At 44.1% G+C, this 18452-nt stretch overlaps 1 protein-coding gene across 6 annotated transcripts in view; it reads left to right on the forward strand.

Annotated features, from left to right (window-relative positions):
* The window catches only part of kdm6ba (lysine (K)-specific demethylase 6B, a), a 99042-nt gene extending 84918 nt beyond the window's left edge, over positions 1–14124 (forward strand). For 5 of the 6 annotated variants that reach the window (XM_030429965.1, XM_030429964.1, XM_030429967.1 and 2 more), the window contains 21 exons: positions 1532–1647; positions 2148–2271; positions 2487–2582; positions 2716–3001; positions 3130–3207; positions 3449–3619; positions 3759–3944; positions 4123–4692; positions 4884–8575; positions 8853–8979; positions 9257–9362; positions 9596–9801; positions 9940–10052; positions 10141–10209; positions 10353–10501; positions 10627–10741; positions 10892–11079; positions 11208–11349; positions 11637–11763; positions 12076–12246; positions 12476–14124. In XM_030429965.1, coding sequence (XP_030285825.1) covers positions 2153–2271; positions 2487–2582; positions 2716–3001; positions 3130–3207; positions 3449–3619; positions 3759–3944; positions 4123–4692; positions 4884–8575; positions 8853–8979; positions 9257–9362; positions 9596–9801; positions 9940–10052; positions 10141–10209; positions 10353–10501; positions 10627–10741; positions 10892–11079; positions 11208–11349; positions 11637–11763; positions 12076–12246; positions 12476–12493 — 6729 coding nt within the window. In that variant the 5' untranslated portion in view covers positions 1532–1647; positions 2148–2152 and the 3' untranslated portion in view covers positions 12494–14124. The remainder of the gene's footprint in view (positions 1–1531; positions 1648–2147; positions 2272–2486; positions 2583–2715; positions 3002–3129; positions 3208–3448; positions 3620–3758; positions 3945–4122; positions 4693–4883; positions 8576–8852; positions 8980–9256; positions 9363–9595; positions 9802–9939; positions 10053–10140; positions 10210–10352; positions 10502–10626; positions 10742–10891; positions 11080–11207; positions 11350–11636; positions 11764–12075; positions 12247–12475) is intronic. The other variant, XM_030429969.1, reaches the window with a different exon arrangement.
* Positions 14125–18452: the final 4328 nt, after the last annotated feature.

Here is an 18452-nt window from a genome sequence, read left to right on the forward strand (position 1 = left end):
GGAGGAAAGGAAGAGAAGAGGAACTGGTGGGAGGAAGGACTGCGTATGACCAGAGCTAATTTTGGAAAACTGGTGGAAGAGTGCTGTGCTGAGCAAGAGGAATGAATCATAAGCTGTGTGTGCGTGTGCACGTCTACACTCCAAGTGATGCATTAAACCTAACTTGTCACATACTTCAAGATGCTAGCATTATGTCCCTTGAACAGTTAAAGCTGCGATGGATTGAACATCTGGTTTCTTTTACATCACACTGCCAATCAAATGTACTCGTCTGATGGTTTCAAAATCTTGAAATTCTCAGTCTTTAAGGATTTTATGTGATTTCCTCTGTTAATCTCTAGTACAAGTGGTGCTGAATGTATAGGTGCAAATATATCCTCCTCGGGGTCTGTCAAGGATCTCTTTTGTTGTCTCTTTTGAATCGAGGTACTTTGAAACACAGGCTTCTTTGTATCTTGACACCTTCTGTCTTTTGTATTGTGTGTGAGTGAGTGTGTGTGTTTGTGTGTGTGTCCGGTGTTTCAGAGAGCAGGGAGGGGAGGGAGTTATCTCCCAGCTTCTTTCATGCGCTCTCTCCTCAACCGCTTTCCTTTGTGTCATCTTGGTGTGTGTGTGTGTGTGTGTGGGAAGGTGTGTGGGCGTTTTCATGGCACAGTTCCTGCTCTCCACTCCACTCCACCTCCCTCCATCCCTTCCCTCTTCTCGATCTCCATCTTTTCTCCTTAATCTATCCTTCCATCCTGTTCAGACCGTCTGTCGCTGCTGCCCCCCTCTCCCTCTCCATCACGCCTGCCGTAATGAGATTAAACCTTAGTGTATCCATCGGGCATGCACACACACTTTATACACACACCCTTCAGAGCGCTGCAGCACACACACACACACACACAATCATCCACTTAAGACAGCACACTATTCTCTCTTGCATGCACTAAATCAGCACAAGCCCGAGACGACCATGCAGCTTGCACACTTGGCATTGCTTCCAACAGCACACACTCACTCACACACACACAATTGGCATGTGACCAAGGCCTCTCACTCTTAGTCTTTCCCTCTGTCTCTTGTTATCAGGAGGCCCATGGTAAGGATTACAGTAACCCCAGGTCTGTCCTTATAGGTGAGCTCCCCACTGAGCCATCTGGGCCCCAGTAATAATCCTGTTCTGTTCAGACTGGCTCACTGACGCCTCCTACAGGCTGACTGGCTAATAGCAGCCTGATCCAGACAAAGACGTCTATCATGATTCGAGACTTCAAGCTAATTTAAGTTAGGCTAATGTTGCTTCAACAGTGAGAGCTGGATGTAAATATGGTTAAAGTAGGGGTTTATTTCAGGTTTCCTCTGCAGCCTCACTAAGCTCTCCCCTGCCCTACATTCTACTCCTCTCTGCTGGCAAGCTCTCCAGTTCACACACATACACACCACCTCGTCTATATAACAGAGAGCCCCACTGGCATTTATTGACTTTTCAGTGCATCTCTGTCTTGCCTGTTCTCATAGTGGCTCTCCTGTTCTTCTGTCTTTGCAGCCTATAGGCTTTTGGGTTCTTGGTGCTACAGCAGTCGGACAGTACAGATATTCTCAGTGTTGGAGTGAGGCCCTCTCTGTGCTGCAGTGGAGGGCTTCACAAACACAGCTAGTTTGGTGAGTAAGAGCTCTCTCATTCATTTTAATAACATACATTTTGTTGTAAGTACCGGTATATGATATACAGTTCATACGGCTGTTACCTTAAAAGTCCACAGTTTGCAGTAGATTATAGAAATACAATGCAATTGTTTAAATCAAGGAATAATATTTCAAGTAAATAACGTCTTTTAGATTGCTATATTTAAGTCGGAGGAGAGATGAGATAAGTGAATACATTTCTGAGTCAGAATCCCTCAGCAACAGCCTATAATTTTGATGGGCTAACGAGTAATTGTAGCTCAGTAGATTTTTACGGCTATCTTACGAACCCTGGTATTTGCTCCATAATGACACATGATGCCATTTGACCACAAATCCACCAAAGATGCCGTAGTATTAAAAAAGATCATGTAAAGATATTTATTAAAAGTTTCAGGTAATTATCACATTTTTTGGGAATGAATACAGATAAAATTTTACTGATGGTTTGTCTATGTGTTTATTTACATCCACAGGCTGGATGCATCACGCAGTAGAGCAGTTTGGCGGGCGTGGCACACGGGATTCCTTCCCTTTGGACGGACTCAACCGGGGACCATGGGCTCCCGTGGGCGGCCGCGCCTGGCAGCCACCTGCCAGGTCTGTAGCCATGACAACACCTACACAAACTTTAACAAACCTGTTTGTTAACTTAAGTCCATCAGGTTTAACCTGTAATTAGAGTGGTCGAGCTCCATGGTTTACAGCAGAACTGAAGTGAAAGCTGTAATCTACTTAACAACCTTGGTGTGAAAAAGACTAAGAAATGTCATCTGAATGTACTCTGTGTGTGTGTGTGTGCTGTTCCTCATCAGGTGTTCGCCTGGAATGAACCAACACCAACTTCTCTCCCATCTACCTCCCGGTCCTATGGGCGGACTGAACCATCCCAATAAATTCTTTAGTAATGGGTAAGATGAACTTAATTTTGAAACCAGAGGGTAATTAATTTACAGAATATTATGTGATGAAACAACCTTGTGGTATCATTTGTTCCGTCTGTTTTCTATTATTTAACACTTTTGTCTTTCTTTGGCTGTTAAGGCCCATGCGAGGAGGTGAGAAGCTTGAGCTTCAACAGCCAATGTTACCAAGTCTGCAGAGGGAGCAGCAGAGACCTCCTCATCATCATCTTCATCCTCCACCTCCCCACAGAGCATGGGAGCAACTAGGTCAGCTATATGATTCCCATCTCCCTCCTCAAGGACATCCCGGCATGCCCCTGCCCAACGAGCACTCACTTCGTCTCCATAATGGAGGCTATGCAGGCAGCGGCGGACCTCCCCCCAACCCTCATCATCCCCCCAGCAGGCCAAACCAACTGCTGAAGGTGAGTAACCATTCTACAGGGGATTTCTTAGCCTGTTTATGCATCAGAGTGTCAAAAGACTTGTTTTCATAGACGAAACAAATTAACTCTGTTCATGATTTCATTTATGTGTTTACTGTCTGTTTTAGTTTGGGGGTCCTCAGGAGCAGCATATTCCCCGGGGTCCACCATTGCTGGGAGATGAGATGTGGGCTCAGGTGCATCAGGTAGGAGCTCTGTAATTGCCTAATATCATATTTCATCATCCTTATAGACAGAACGCTCCCTATTCTGGCTGTCATTTCAGCTGCAACCAGACAGATGAAAGATACTCACCATTCAAAGCCACTGTCACTGAGCTTCAGCTCAATATTTAAGCAAAAGCATGTTTTTGAACTGACACTGCAATAACTGCACTGGTTCTCTTCATCTGCCACAACACTGATCCTTTGGTTTTTCCATTCACAGCAAAGGGGCTACCCAGGGAAGATGGTGGGAGGTCAGCTGAAGAGACCGGGCCCTCCATTGGGAGAGCACTCAGTTATTCAGCACACTCCTCCACCATCACTGCACCCATCCTCTCGCCCAGCTGTTGAGGACTGCCCCAGCCCCAGCAAGAGGAAAAAGAGTTCGGATCAGGTAAATGACCAGAACAATTATTTTTTTCCCCTGTTATAGCAAAAGTGGCAAAATTGTAACCTTAGTTCTAGATTTTTGCATTTTTTGTTTGTCCTTTTTGTAAGTTGTATATTTGAATCATGTCCTGCTCCCCGTGCAGTTATCCCATCCTGGACTGCAGCGTTTCCCTGGCCAGTCTTTGTTATCTCAGCCCCAGCCGTCAGTCCACCACCTCCCTCCAAAACCTGCCTTCTGGAACCCCCTTCACAAGAACAACAGCACTCCCTGGCAGCCCCAGACTTCTGACCGCAAGAACCCTCCATCACAAGAGTTCCAGGTCCGAACAGTAAGAAAATGTCCCTTAATTAGATATGTGAATATTAAGTGTTTTACTATTGACTGTGATTAATGGGAATTTATTAGATTGAGCGGTGTTATATTGATTCTATTAGCTGTCTGAACCTGACAGAGTATTATTTGCTGTGCTGTGAATATGTTTTATATCATCCTCTGTTGTTTTACAGGAAACCAACAAACAAGGAATGGGCAGCTACACCCAAAAGTCCTCTCCCGCCACTTCAACCCCGTCAAACCTCTCCCCTCTACCAAACTCCTCTCCTGGAAGCTACAACCAGGGATGTGCTCCTCAGCTACAGAAAGACACATTCCAACCTCAGGCTGTTAACCAGCAGTCCCCTCACTCCTCCTATCCTAGCCCCAGCTCCAAACTGGGGCTAGCTCCACCCTGCCAGGCCATGGAGTCTCATGGTCCCCGCAACCAGAGAGGCCCTCTAATTGGGGGTCAAGGTGGCAGACAAGCTACCTCTCACACTGCATCCACCCCAACTAGGGGAAACAGAGATCAACACCTACATGCCCAGTCGTCACCAGCAAACCCTCCTGCAACCAGCAACAACAGCAGCAGCGGCAGCAGTGTGCCTTACAGCCACTTCCAGCCTCATCCAGGGCTGGGGCACCAGGGTCCCCCTCCTCCTCCACCTCCTCCTGCCAGCAGCACCTCAGTACCTCAGCAACAGCAAAGTGGGCCCCATGAGGCCTGGAGATACCAGAGCAGGCCCAGCAGTCACTCTCTCGTAAGTACAAGTCATTCATACTCATTTGTACCATGTCCATATCAGTTTGCATTTTATCAAAGAACACTTATGACAGCAGAAGAACAATGGGTGTTTTGACCTAATTTAATTGAACTGTTAAAACAACTGCAGTTGTTACAATAGTGATTGAAATCAAAATGAATTGAAAATGTTTCTGTTTATCTCTTCAGGAGTCTGGCATCTACAGGCCTCCAGGACTGCTACCTCAGCGCCAGCAGAGCCACAATCAGGTCGTTGATAGTCGGGTTCCAGGTCACTCCCAGCATCACCATCACGTCAGCCCACCTTTGCCTCCAACCAACTCCACTCCAACTTCTGTCATCACCCCCAATCTTCCCATATCACAGGCCTCCTGCTCTATCGGTGGCTACAGTGGCAGCTCTAGAGGTGTTACAATTGCTGGTATCTCGTCGATGACCACATCGCCCCCGGCTGGTTGCCCTGTGAACAATGGCAGCAGTAATAACAGTTGGCAGAGAAGAAGAGAGCCAGTGCCCCAAACTTCCATCAATGCCGTAACTAACCCCACCTCTCAGCTGGATGCTCTGATGCAGCCAGGATGTCAGAGAGGCCAAACTGCCAACCAGTCTCACCAACAGGGGCTGCCCAGGCCACAGCAGCAGGGATCCAACAAGCCGCAGCCCATGAAGGGGAAGACATCATACTACACTCAGGCTGAGATGGAGCCAAGTCCTGCATTTTCCTCATCATCTTCATTGTTCTCCTCAGGGCACCAGAGGGCTGGTGACAGTGTGATCACAAGCAGAGTTTCAAATCCTCTTCCTAGCTCTCCTACTACATACTGCCCAGCCCCTCGCTCCGCTGTCAACTCTGCCCCTCAGCCATCCAATCCAGCCCTGTCCTCCAGACTGCATCATCAGCCACAATCTGCGTCGACACAGTCATACTCTCAGCCCCAGTTTCGTCCACCAGCTCCAAACTCTGTCCCTCGATCCATCGAAGAAGCTCTTGACAAGCTCGACGCCGAGCTTGAGGGTCACATGCAAGCCGAGGAAAGGAAGAAGAGGGACAGAGAGGAGCAAGAGCGAAAAATGAGAGAAGAGGAGAGGCGGAAGCGAGAGTGGGAGATGAGACAAAAGCGGGACGAGGAGAGGAAAAGGAAGGAACTGGAAAAGAAGGAGGAGGAGAGGAAGAAGAGAGAAATGGACAGACAAGAAGAGGAGAGGAGGAGGAGAGAATGGGAGAGGCAGGAGCAGGAGAGAAAAAGGAGGCAAGAAGAGGAGCGGAGGAGGAGAGAAGCGGAGAGGCTGGAAGAGGAGAGGAAAAAGAGAGAACGGGAGAGGCAAGAAGAGGAGAGGAAAAGGAGGGAATGGGAGCGGCAAGAAGAGGAGAGGAAAAGGAGAGAATGGGAGAAGAAAGAGCAGGAAAGGAAGAGAAGAGACTGGGAGAGGCAAGAGGAGGAGAGGAAGAACAGGGAGGCAGAGAGGCAGGAGAGAAAGAAGAGAGAATTGGAGAGGCAGGAGGAAGAAAAGCAGAGACAAAGAGATTTGGAGAGAAAAGAGGAGCAGAAAAGGAGGATGGAGCGAAAGAGGGAGGAGGAACTGTGCAGTGCAAAAGGTAAAGAGCAAACTGCTATTGAAAATTTGGAGAGACTGCTCTCTGGCAACTCCTCCTCAACACCCCCACCTCCCCGTCTGTCATCTGTTACTGCACCTCCTTCAGGTTCATTGCCCCCCAACTCCCAGGCTTCTCCCCCCTACCCTTGGCTAAGCCGTGGTGGCATTCCCTCTTGTCCACCAGGCCAAACAGCCACCACCACTACTCCTGCAGAGAGGCTTCGGCCGCCCCCTCTTACACCCCAGACTGAATATGCCAGAGAAAAGCAACGGCAGAGAGAGATGTGGAGCAACAACGGCGGAACGACTTTCAGTCCCTCATCAACAAACAATACCTCAGGGATGAATCAGTCAGTATACCCCAACAAGCCCCCGGCAATGCAAGCCGCACCCAACCAATCCAAAGACTCGGCTAGGGACAGGGACAGCAGCCAACACTCTCTCCCTACCTTAGCACTTAGAGAGCCCCCCAAACTCTATCAGGCTTTTCCTAGAGAAAATCTTCCACCAGCACCTCAATCCTCCAGCTCCACTAGGGGAGTCCTCAACAAGCAGGTGACGGGAAGTGGTTTGGAGAAAGCCAGCAGCTGTGACACTGACTCTGACAGTGCTCAGTTTGAGGAAGAGCCCTCTGAGATGTCCACATTGTTACCTGATGGTCTTGCTAACATCATGGCTATGCTGGATGAATCTATCAAGAAGGAAGAGGAGATGTATAACACTGAAAAGTCTGGGTCCACTGGTCTTCTCGACAACTTTTCACAGAGCGTTCAGCCTATCAACAGCTACCTGTGTGCCCCAGATCTGATTCCAGCAACAAGGCATCCGCCCAACCAGGAAGACTTTGGATCCAATCCACACGCTAGCCCTCCTGTGCTCAGTCGCCAAGGCTCTCTGGCATCCCCTTGCAGCCGGACATCCTCTCTCAATGAGGAGGATGAGGATTACCTTAAACCTCCTCACGTCCCTCTCAACCAGAAACAGTCGGTGGATATAGGAATGGGAGTAGGAAACACCAATTATCGCCACAGTGACCTGGCTAAACTTTATGGCCTCCCTGAGCAGACTAAAAGTGAGGCTGATGAGGAGGACGATGAAGAGGATTCTGAGACCCCATCCTGTTCTCCACCACCCCAAAGACCCCATCTCCATCAAACGGGTGTAAACAGCATGTTCAAGTCCCTGGCGACAGTACTAGAGAGCCAGAAGTATGCTTACCGTGGTGGGCCGTTTGGTAGACCCCCTCCATCAGCGCTGGTTGGGGTCAAATATTCCTCTTCACTGTCACTGGGTCCTGACATCTGCCGCCAGCAACAAGGCAGTTCTCCCACGTCTGATTCAAACAATCCACCCTTCAGTCCAGCTGTCCCACCTTTGAAGTCCTCTCCGTCTCTGCTGGAGAACAAGAAACTGAAAATAGAGGACACTGATATTTGGAGAGATGATGAAGAATCAACAGAGGAAAGATTCAACTCTTTCAAACACGAGAGTATTCCTACCATAAGTCCTATTAAGGTGGTCAAGGAAGAGCAACTGCTGACAACCATCTCTGAGTCTTCTCTGGCAGAGTTGGGCAAGAGTTGTGAAGTCATGCTCAGTCGACAGTCACTCCCCAACAAGAACTCTCTTGATAAGTCTGATATCAAGGTGGAGGATCGACACAAAACTGAGAAAGTTAAAGAACACAGAGAGAAAGACCGAAACAGAGATAGGGAGAGGGAGAAAGAGAAGGAGAAGAAGAGGAAGCATGGTCATAGCCACAGTAGCAGCAGGAAGCACGAGGACAGGAAAGAAAAGAAGCATCGAGAAAAGAGAGAGGAGATGGCAAACTCTTCTTCCTCTTCGTCGTCTTCCTCTCATTCCAGCTCCAGCCACAAGCGGCACAAGGATGGCAAGAGCCATAAGGAGAAGAAGGATCGTAGAATTCTTGGTGACCTCAACCTCCAGAGCAAGGAGGGGTCTGAAAAGAATCGTGGTCATTATGATGCAGATAAAAAGAAGCGCAAGGAGGCATCCAGCGCCAGCTCCAGCAGTGAACAGGAGCACGCAGAAGGTTCTTCCAAGCACAAAAATGGCTCTGAATCTGGTTCCTCATTAGGATCAACGGACTTCTTGAAACTGAAGGCACTGTCAGATGGGCCACCCAAGGAGCTGAAGATTCGTCTGATCAAAGTGGAAAGCGGGGACCGGGAGACATTCATTGCCTCTGAGGTGGAGGAAAAGAGGATCCCACTGGAAGATATCTGCATCAAGAACACTGCCAGTGAAATCATCAGGTCCTGCAAGTAAGTACACTGTAGAGAACTTTTCTGAAAATGCAGCTATCATGAAATTTCAGCCTTTTTCGATAACTTGGGGAATCATGAAACTCAAGAATATCACAGTGATGGAATGGGCCAATATTCATATTTAGAATGCTGAAGTATTTAAGAATTAGGTCCTCCATTTGCCATGAACAAAGAAATAATCCATCCAGGTGGCTCTTATGCTGAGTACTAGTAATAGAAAGCTGTGTTTTGTACCTTTTGCATCCGTTAACGTATCATCTTTTTGCTGTTCCAGGGGAGCCAGAGTCAAAGGGAAGTTCAGAGAATCTTACTTGCTCCCAGCCTTCTCTGTCAAGCCCATCATGACTTCAGAGGAACCCATACCTAGAGAAAAACTCAACCCACCTACACCCAGCATCTATGTAAGTAACTGTGTCCACAAAGTTTTATCCATTATTATCCATGGTAGTAAACAGTCAAGTCTGATAATAGACTTTCAGTACTTTTAATCAGAAAAGCACACAAACAATACATTATTTTAAAGCAACAAAAGTGAAGTGGCCTAGTATGTAGTGTACACTCACAGTCTTTGATGACACACATGTGCTGCCACCTTGTGGTGATTCATTGTACATATGAAGACACACAAGCAGCAACAGCTTTTTGTGGTGAGCTAACACGATTTTTCTTCTTCTGCAGTTGGAGAGTAAGAGGGATGCCTTCTCACCTGTGTTGCTGCAGTTCTGTACAGACCCCAAAAATCCAGTTACTGTCATCAGAGGCCTGGCTGGATCCCTGCGACTCAGTAAGTTAACACATTACAGCCATTTACCTTGGAAACACATGGCAAGCCCTCCCAATACAATACCCAATACTATGAATCCAGGTGTCTAGCTACTAAATCCAGTCTTCCTCTGGGGCCTGTTTTGACTCATTAGTTATACAAAAATATATCATGGAGTTGGATCAACACTACTGTTCTCTTGTTTAAGCGACTCAGAAGAATGTTCCTAATGTTCCCTCTAACTGTTTTTTTAGACCTGGGGATGTTTTCTACTAAATCATTGGTGGAAGCCAATGCGGAGCAGGCGGTGGAGGTTAGGACTCAGGTGCAGCAACCTGCTGATGAAAACTGGGACCCTAGTGGGACAGGTCAGACATGGCCGTGTGAGAGCAGCCGCTCCCACACCACCATCGCAAAGTATGCCCAATACCAGGCCTCCAGCTTCCAGGAGAGTCTCCAGGTATGTGCTCTACTTCTGCTGATATCACTATTTCTCTGTACTTGTATAGTGTATATTTCAGTTAAATGGTTGTCAGGACTTCCATGTTTTTGCATTGTACCGTGATCCAGCAGTTGAACATGTGATCTGTGTCTTCAGGAGGAGAAAGGCAGTGATGAGGAGGACGAAGAAGATGATGAGAAGGAGAAGGAGAAGAAGCCATCCAGCAGTTCTGAAACTCTCAGCAAGGACATCTTTAAAGAAAGTGGCAGGTAAAGTGCTGAAAGAGCAAAAGGTTGACTAACTGACGCAAATGTTTAGCAGTTTGAAATAATACATAGATGTGTTTGTTTTCCTCAGTGCTGAGCAGAAACCAGTGGGGAAGATCATTAAATTTGGCACTAACATTGACCTCTCGGATCCCAAGAGGTGAGCAACCTACACATTTCACCCAAATCTATGTAGCAACATATGCATTGCCCTCTAATGGTCACGTCTCAATACCGCAGCATGATTGTGAACATTAGCTCCTGTAATTTTTGACATGCTCTGTACCTGTTGTCTCCGCTCAGGTGGAAGCCCCAGCTTCAGGAGTTGCAGAAGCTGCCAGCATTTATGCGTGTAGCATCCAGTGGAAACATGTTGAGCCATGTTGGACACACCATCCTCGGCATGAACACTGTCCAGCTCTACATGAAGGTCCCAGGAAGCCGAACACCAGGTAAAAGGACATTGAAACACCTTTATGTTTTAAAGCTCGGCTTTAATCTTAATGGTAAGACCTGGGGGTACATGATAAATTCAAGAAAAACATGAAATACCCTAACTGTATTCTTTCATTAACAGGTCACCAGGAGAACAATAACTTTTGCTCAGTAAACATCAACATTGGCCCTGGAGACTGTGAATGGTTCTCTGTCCATGAGAACTACTGGCATGCCATCAGTGACTTCTGTGAAAAGTGAGTAGACAGATTAATCTGAGAAAGCAAGCTAACATCACTGTTTGTATTTACAATTTAGGCATTTTGACAATTTACACAGATGCTTAGCTGTACACCATTCTACATGTGAACATCACAGCTCTAACAACATTTTTGTCGTGTTCTCAGGCATGGAGTTGACTACCTGACAGGCTCCTGGTGGCCAGTGTTGGAGGACCTCTACAAAGCCAACATCCCTGTGTACCGCTTCATCCAACGGCCAGGAGACTTGGTGTGGATCAATGCTGGAACTGTACACTGGGTTCAGGCTGTTGGCTGGTGCAACAACATTGCCTGGAATGTCGGACCTCTCAATGGTAAGGAGTGCACCATATAGTGACCAAATACAGATTATTTCAATACAAGTATGAATATATATATTCATATATTTTTTTTAATTTAAGTGTTTGTTCATTATTCCTCATTGTTTGTTGTGTATCTGCAGCTTACCAGTACCAGCTGGCCCTGGAGAGGTTTGAGTGGAATGAAGTAAAGAAGGTCAAATCCATCGTCCCCATGATTCATGTGTCCTGGAATGTGGCCCGCACAGTCAAGATCACCGACCCAGACACCTACAAGATGATTAAGTGAGTACAAACTTCTACAATTGCCAGTTTGTTAGTTACACGCAACTACAATTAATCGCAAGCTCTGCGATAAATCCTACATTTTCATTTAAACAATTACTAATATGATAGTAATGTAGTGCATTTTTCCTGAAAGGTGTTCAATATGAAGAACAAACCATTCAAATGATCGTCTTATCATGAAAGTAGGGCTTATTGCAGTGCTGTTATTACATAGCATTTGTAAACTTGTAATGACATTTGACAGTAACTTAATATTGACATTTGTGTCTTTACTTTTCTGCCAGACACTGCCTGCTGCAGTCCATAAAGCACATCCAGATCCTGCGGGACCAACTAGTTGGCGATGGAAAGAAGCTTTCCTATCAGAGTCGGGTCAAAGACGAGCCTGCCTACTACTGCAACGAGTGTGACGTGAGTAGCTATATGCCTCTACTGAAGTTACAGGCTTTCTCTATCACAGTTTTACATTTAGCTACAAGGGACCTATAGATTCTACGTTCATGTTAAAAACACCTCAGTATACTGCATGAACCTGGGTCACTTCTGAGCTCTAAAGGGGGACAGACAATGAGTTTTTGCAAATATAACCACAGATTTACAATTGGACTATTCCCTCCAGAAATGTTGTAATTTACTCTAGTCAGAACCTTCAATAAATATAACATTTACTTATTTAATTTCTGCAATCATCTTAAATGTGTCTCTGCCTTTTTCTCCTCACAGGTGGAGGTATTCAATTTGTTGTTTGTGACAAGTGAGAGCAACAGCAGGAAGACATATGTGGTTCACTGTGAGGACTGCGCACGTCAGCGTAGCCCTAACCTGACCAATGTGGTGGTGCTGGAGCAGTACCGCATAGAGGAGCTCATGAACACATATGACTCATTCAACCTGGTACGCACACACACGCACACCTCTTATTCAATATTCATAATTTTCCTGCTTTCTTAGCCGTTCCTTCAAGATGTATTATTTCCATTTGTGCTGTCGTCTCCAAACATTTCGTTCCTTTCTGACCTGAAACAAAAATAACTGAATGAAACTGTCTATTTCCTCAAGTATCACTTATTTGAAAATAATTTGTAAATTAATTATGTCTGTTGTGTGTGTCTTGTCTCGCCAGGCCTCCTCTTCCCGGTGACAGAGCTCCCCTCCTGCGTCTCCTCAGCCATAACCAAAACTCCTGCCAGCCAGGACAAAAGACACAGTTTCACTTTGGTTTTCAACTTACCCTATCATTATTTAAGATCATTTTTGCTACTACTGCTAATACTTGCCGAACAGCCAGTTGAATACGTTTACTCATCATTACTGTTTACAAAAAGAAATACCAAGCCGCCAATAACATACCAGTTTACTCTCAGATGGTGCTTTTCAACCCAGAAACCCTGGCAACAGTGAAGTTGAGAACCAGGGGCAGTCGGTGCTGCCATTGAACAAACCGCGGAGGGTAGTTGATGGTTTCAATGGCGTGTTTCTGTCAGTACCAGAGAGAACTTTTTTCTGTTGGTGTCTTCTTGAATACTGATATTTGTACATGCTGTTTGCAATTTTTGTGGGGTGCTGTCTTTTTTTAAAATAATTTATTGTTTTGTTTTTTCTAAACTAGATCAGCCTAGATATATACCACATTGGCCTTGTATTTAGAAAAGAGAGAAAATGAAAAATACTAATAATAGAGATATGAACATTTTTCTAAAGCATTAAGAATTTAAAAAAAAATACAAATGTTTGGAATGCTTCAAAACATACGGGTTTAACGACTTTGGTTGTTTTGGGGGGGATTTCATTTTGTCTTTCAGATTCTTGTATGTGTTGTAAATCTTGTGTTTGTATGAATTATACTTTTATTTCCTCTGGAGATTAATATTCAGTTGACACTCATCATCAGGTCTTTTGTTCATTTCTTCCATCTCTGTATGAACGCGCTCTTTTAAAAAGAAAGAAAAAAATCATTGTCATCTGGTGTTTGTGTTGTACCTCTGATTGTTTTGTTCCAATATGCAGACTTTAGTATTTCCTGGATTTTTTTGGCATTGTACATTTAATTTAAAATGTTTCCTCTATTTATTGGATATCAATGTTCTCCCTTTTTTAATAGGGTTGTACAAGTTTGCATTTTTTTTTTTCTTCATTTTTTTTATAGTGACCGATTGCTCTGTAAGAACTGAAATGTGGGGGTTGTGTGTCCACAGGAGTGGAGGCTGCTGTTTCTCTGGTGCTTGCCTCTCAACTCCTGCTTTTTCTCTACTGATATATATTAAATGATATCTTTATCTTGAATATAACGCCACCTTTCCTGTAGACAATAGGCACACTGCTCACGTAGAGAAGATGACTAATGGAATGCTGTGTTTGTATGCTCATTAAGGAAAAAACAAAACGACTTTTTCCAAAGCGTTTTGAGAAATGGTAAATTTTTTTTATTATGTAGGGGGCTTTTAGACGAGATTTTAATGATTTTATGATATTATCTGTTGAATATGATAACGGGATAGATGGTGCTAAATGTTCTCTTTGAACAACCTTTTTTTTTTCTGTTTGTCTTCTTAAAATGAGAATTCTATTTTTCCTGTTGCAATATTACCTTCCCCCTTTCCTTCTCTTTGTGGTCATTTATTTATAACTGCACTGTTTAGAGAATTCACACAGACATACTTGCAGACACACACACACACCAAACTGAGCCAGACATGTCTTAAACACTTGTGAATTTGTGTGACATTACTATGACTATTAATAATAAACGCTTTTTGATAAATCCAGAAGTGAGAGAATGTGTGTGAGTTTTATTTAGTTCAGGTGACAGCACATCGGTCACAGAACTTCACAATATTCCATTAACACATTTAAATATGATGTGCCTCTAGAGCCGGTGCATCTTATATGTCAACAATATTAACGAAAACAAATTGACAAACTACCTAAGGATGGTACAACAGTTCGATTTCTATCACACAATTTAATTTGTTTAACATTTAGCAGACACTTTTGTCCAAAGCAACTTAGTAATTCATACTAGCAGGGGGTGGGATTCAAACCAACAACCTTCTGATTACCAGACAACCCTCTCTACCTCCTGAGCAACAGCCGCCTCGCCATGTGTATCAAAAGTCTAAATCTGATGGATATTGGGATCTAGCAGTGGGCAACATGTATACATTTATCTGCCTTAATATCCTATTGTGCATTACAATATTTTCATTGTTACATTACTGACACATTAGCCTTCTGAATGCATTACTCGGAGTCGGAGCCTCTTGTCAGAAAAGTCTCACCTCCTACCTTTACCTGACAAAACATGCCTTACATTTACAAGTTTCGCTGTGTAAGTGATTCTTACGTACCAAACGTTTTGGAATCTGTCTGGCAGATCGCCTCAGCTGGCGACGTAATCCTTTTTTCGACTGGCAAATCGACTGGACCGGTTCCAAAAGTGGCCCACGTTTAATAATACAGGAATTTCCCCTGAAGGACAGAAATATGTGACATTAAAGGCTACAGTGTTTGCTGCATTCGTTCCCAAAGGACAAATTGAATTTTTTTCACTACATAATGACCACACACTTCCCACCTTTGATAGCCATCTACTGCCCTCAGACGTGTCACAGCCCACTGAAGTCCTATTTTCACCCACTCCTACAATAATAAGTCACGTCCCTCAGCTGTGAAGAAAAAAAAACAAAAAAGGTTTGGCACAGCTTTGTCATTCACGTCCTCGACTTGAGCTAGCTATTGTTAGAAATGCGTGTGAACAAAATAAGACTGCGGTCGATGGAAAAAGTTTCCATTTAGACATGGGCTTCCAGGGTCAACTAAGGAAGGAGATTATACTGCCAGCAAGACTTTACAGATGGAGCAGGAAATAGCAAGGAGCTGTAACAAGACGGCCCAGACTTCAGTTTCCTCACTGATAATTCAACCCGGCAGTCACACACTTTGTCACCTTGATATGCAAAAACTACCACTACCAATCTAATGAGTGTAGAAAAAGTCTGACAGGAACGTTGACCATGCAGATGTTATCTACACTATAAAAAGACACAATGTATAATTCTATTCAACTCTATCTGAATCTATGGATAGAAAGTGTATAACAACAACACACAACCAACAAAAGGCCCTCACCTGTTTCTATATATCATGTCGAGCCAAGTGGTATATCATCCAAATATGTCAAGTAAGCACAAATCAGAGAAGCTGTGCCAGTGGGGACACAGTTTTGTTTTTAAACTTGTGGCAAAACCAGGGCACAACGTTGTTGGTTTAAATAAGTTAAAGTTGGGGGCCGCACAATTAACAGCGATATTATCGATATATCACAAGAAAGCCAAGTGCAAAATCCAAATCAGAAAGGCTACACTTTGTTTTGATAAAGACCCGAAGAAACATCAGTGAAAATGTCAAAATTAAAATGTATGGAATTAGATTTGTGCCAAAAGAAACAATCACAACTTCTTAAATGTCACACAAAACTTTTAACTTGTAAAGTTAATCAAATAATTTGTCAAATAGTGTTTCTATTGCTCTTTTACTCTTCTAATAATGCATTATTGTGTTTATGGTTCCCTCTGCTTCTCTCTCTCCGCTCAGACTTTTGCGCTGACTCTCAGCTTTGCTCTCTCTCTGCAGCTCTGTCTCATTTGCTCTCTGACTTTTTGTTTTGGCACAAACCTCTAGAGTGGGCGGGCTTTTTCAGCAGAGCGTCCCCATTGGCTAATCAGTTTTTTGACTGACACAGCTCAGTACCTATATGTAGGACCCTGGAGACGACAATGAAGAAGAATATATGTGTAATAACTCCTTACATTTCATTAGTTTTTCTTGTCGTGGATTGCTATTGTTGTTCTTCATTGTCGTCATCTTCTTCTTCTCTCCGTTTTAAAGCCAGGGTCGTTTAGCAAATCTAATTCCATACACACCATTTTCAGCAAAAAAAAAAAAAAGTGCAACAATTTTGATTTTCACAGACGGTTCTTGGGGTCTTTATCAAAACAATGTGTAGACTTTCTGATTTGGATTTTACACTTGGCTTTCATGCGATATATCGATAATATCGCTGTTAATTGTGCGGCCCCCAACTTTAACATATTTTAACCAACAACATTGTGCCCTGGAATCCTGAATTGCAGCCCCCCAAAAATATTTTCTTACGTTGTATTCTTACAATATTGTTAGAAACAAAAGAAAGCTTGTATCTGTATCTCACGGGGGGAAATCAGTTTTATCTTAAATGTATTTTTTAAAGGTCTACTCTGATAGCCGTTACTGAAAGTGAAACAGGCGAGAGCAGAGGCAGGTCAAAGTGTCCTCAGGTCAAGTAAGGGCCGGATGAGGGATGGAGATTTTGCTGGACTGACTGAAGGAAATCCTGCCTCAAACCACACAGGAAGACCTCCGTCTTTCTGTCCGTCCGTCCGTCTGTCTGTCCACCCCGCGGCAGTCAGGTGATGATGAGGATAAACGCTCTTCCCTCCAACGGTCCAAACACCACCACATGTTGACGGACAGAACTTTGAAGTCTGTTTATGCTGCTGCTCTTGTTGAGCGTGAGAGGGGAGATTACATAGCAACTACTTTATCTGTAACGGCGAGTTCCCCAAAGGACAGCTGACGTGAACTCTTGACAGCAGTGACGCAACACCGCCGGCAACGATCTCATGAAAGACAAGACCACGATACTAATATGTCAATAAGTTCTTCGCCCTTTACTATAAATCATCAAGCTGCATGTAGACATAAAATACTGCAGTTTTAGACACACACACACACACCCACACAAAAACATGTCTTTATAGCTTTGTAAGGACTATGTTTCCTCGCGCACGCACACACACGCGGCTGTAAACAAACATTACAAGCTCTGAGTTGAGGGAAAGGGGCAGAAAATCAGGATCAGACAAGACTAATTATCTCGCCAATGCTCTGATCTTTTCTTATCATTCAACTGATTGCAGCCTCCCTCGATGACTTTGTTCCTACTTCATCCTCCTTTCACATCTCCCGATAGCGCACACATATTTCATCGCACACTGTAAACAGCGCGGACCGACATCTCCCTGCTCGGCTTCACAGCACCTCCTATCTTTAACATCGCGAAGCCGCTGCGAGGCCCTCGGGCGGCCTGTCTTACTGAACCCGCAGTTTGGACCCGTGTTTGTTAGCCTCTGCAGACTCTTGCTTTCAAACCCAAAAATTAGAGCCTTGATAAAGCGTACAAACTTTCCCTTGTAATTCAGTATTAACCCACTAATCTATCTTAGAATGGTCTTTCGTGGCTAAAAGTTTAGCGTTGCTAGGTCGTGACAACAGGATGTTTTGAGATAATGTCCTTCAACACCGTTACCTTTACTATAAATGCCATTAAGTGACAGAAATTAATAATTGTAATATTCAATAATACAATGAATAATACAATTATTCATTCCTTCAGGGAAATAAACTATAAACCAGCAACTGTCTAGCGCTGAATTAACCATTTACATATCATGTAACTTAGCACTGGTTAATTCAGTATATTGAGTGTATTTGTATATCTAGCAGGAATAAACAAGACAGTTGCTGGAAAGATCAGCAGTAACTGGGTCATTACAGTTAGGACTACATTATAGTGAAAACTAAAATGATTCTCCAACAACCTGAAAACAAACTGTATTGTCAGCCCTTGTTTTGTTGGCATTGTAGACTACAATTTGCCTTTATTAAATATACATTTGGAAGCATTAAGGTCTGTATTTAAACACAGATAAACAGATCCTGCGCGCACACAGTCTCGCTCTTTCACTTCACTGGTAAACACTGCGTGCACTGAGGTAACCTTGATGACTTCACAGCTTCTAACAGGAAGAGGGAGCTGTTCCTTCCAAAGCATGGAGATGAAGCTCCAGAAGTTTCTAGCAGTGAGTCCAGCTAAAGGCCATCTCACATCAAACTAAGATGAGAGACGCTATCAACAATCCTTCATCCTCAATTTTTTGTTCTTGCAAATTATACCCGGACATAGCATAAATAAAGCAATCGCATCATCTAAGGATGACACGCACCCTACAGGTCAATAAATCCCACAGAATCCTTCAAAAACAATTTTCTGTTAGTGAAGA

This window comes from Sparus aurata, chromosome 10, assembly GCF_900880675.1.
Source record: "Sparus aurata chromosome 10, fSpaAur1.1, whole genome shotgun sequence".
NCBI classification, from domain to species: domain Eukaryota; kingdom Metazoa; phylum Chordata; class Actinopteri; order Spariformes; family Sparidae; genus Sparus; species Sparus aurata.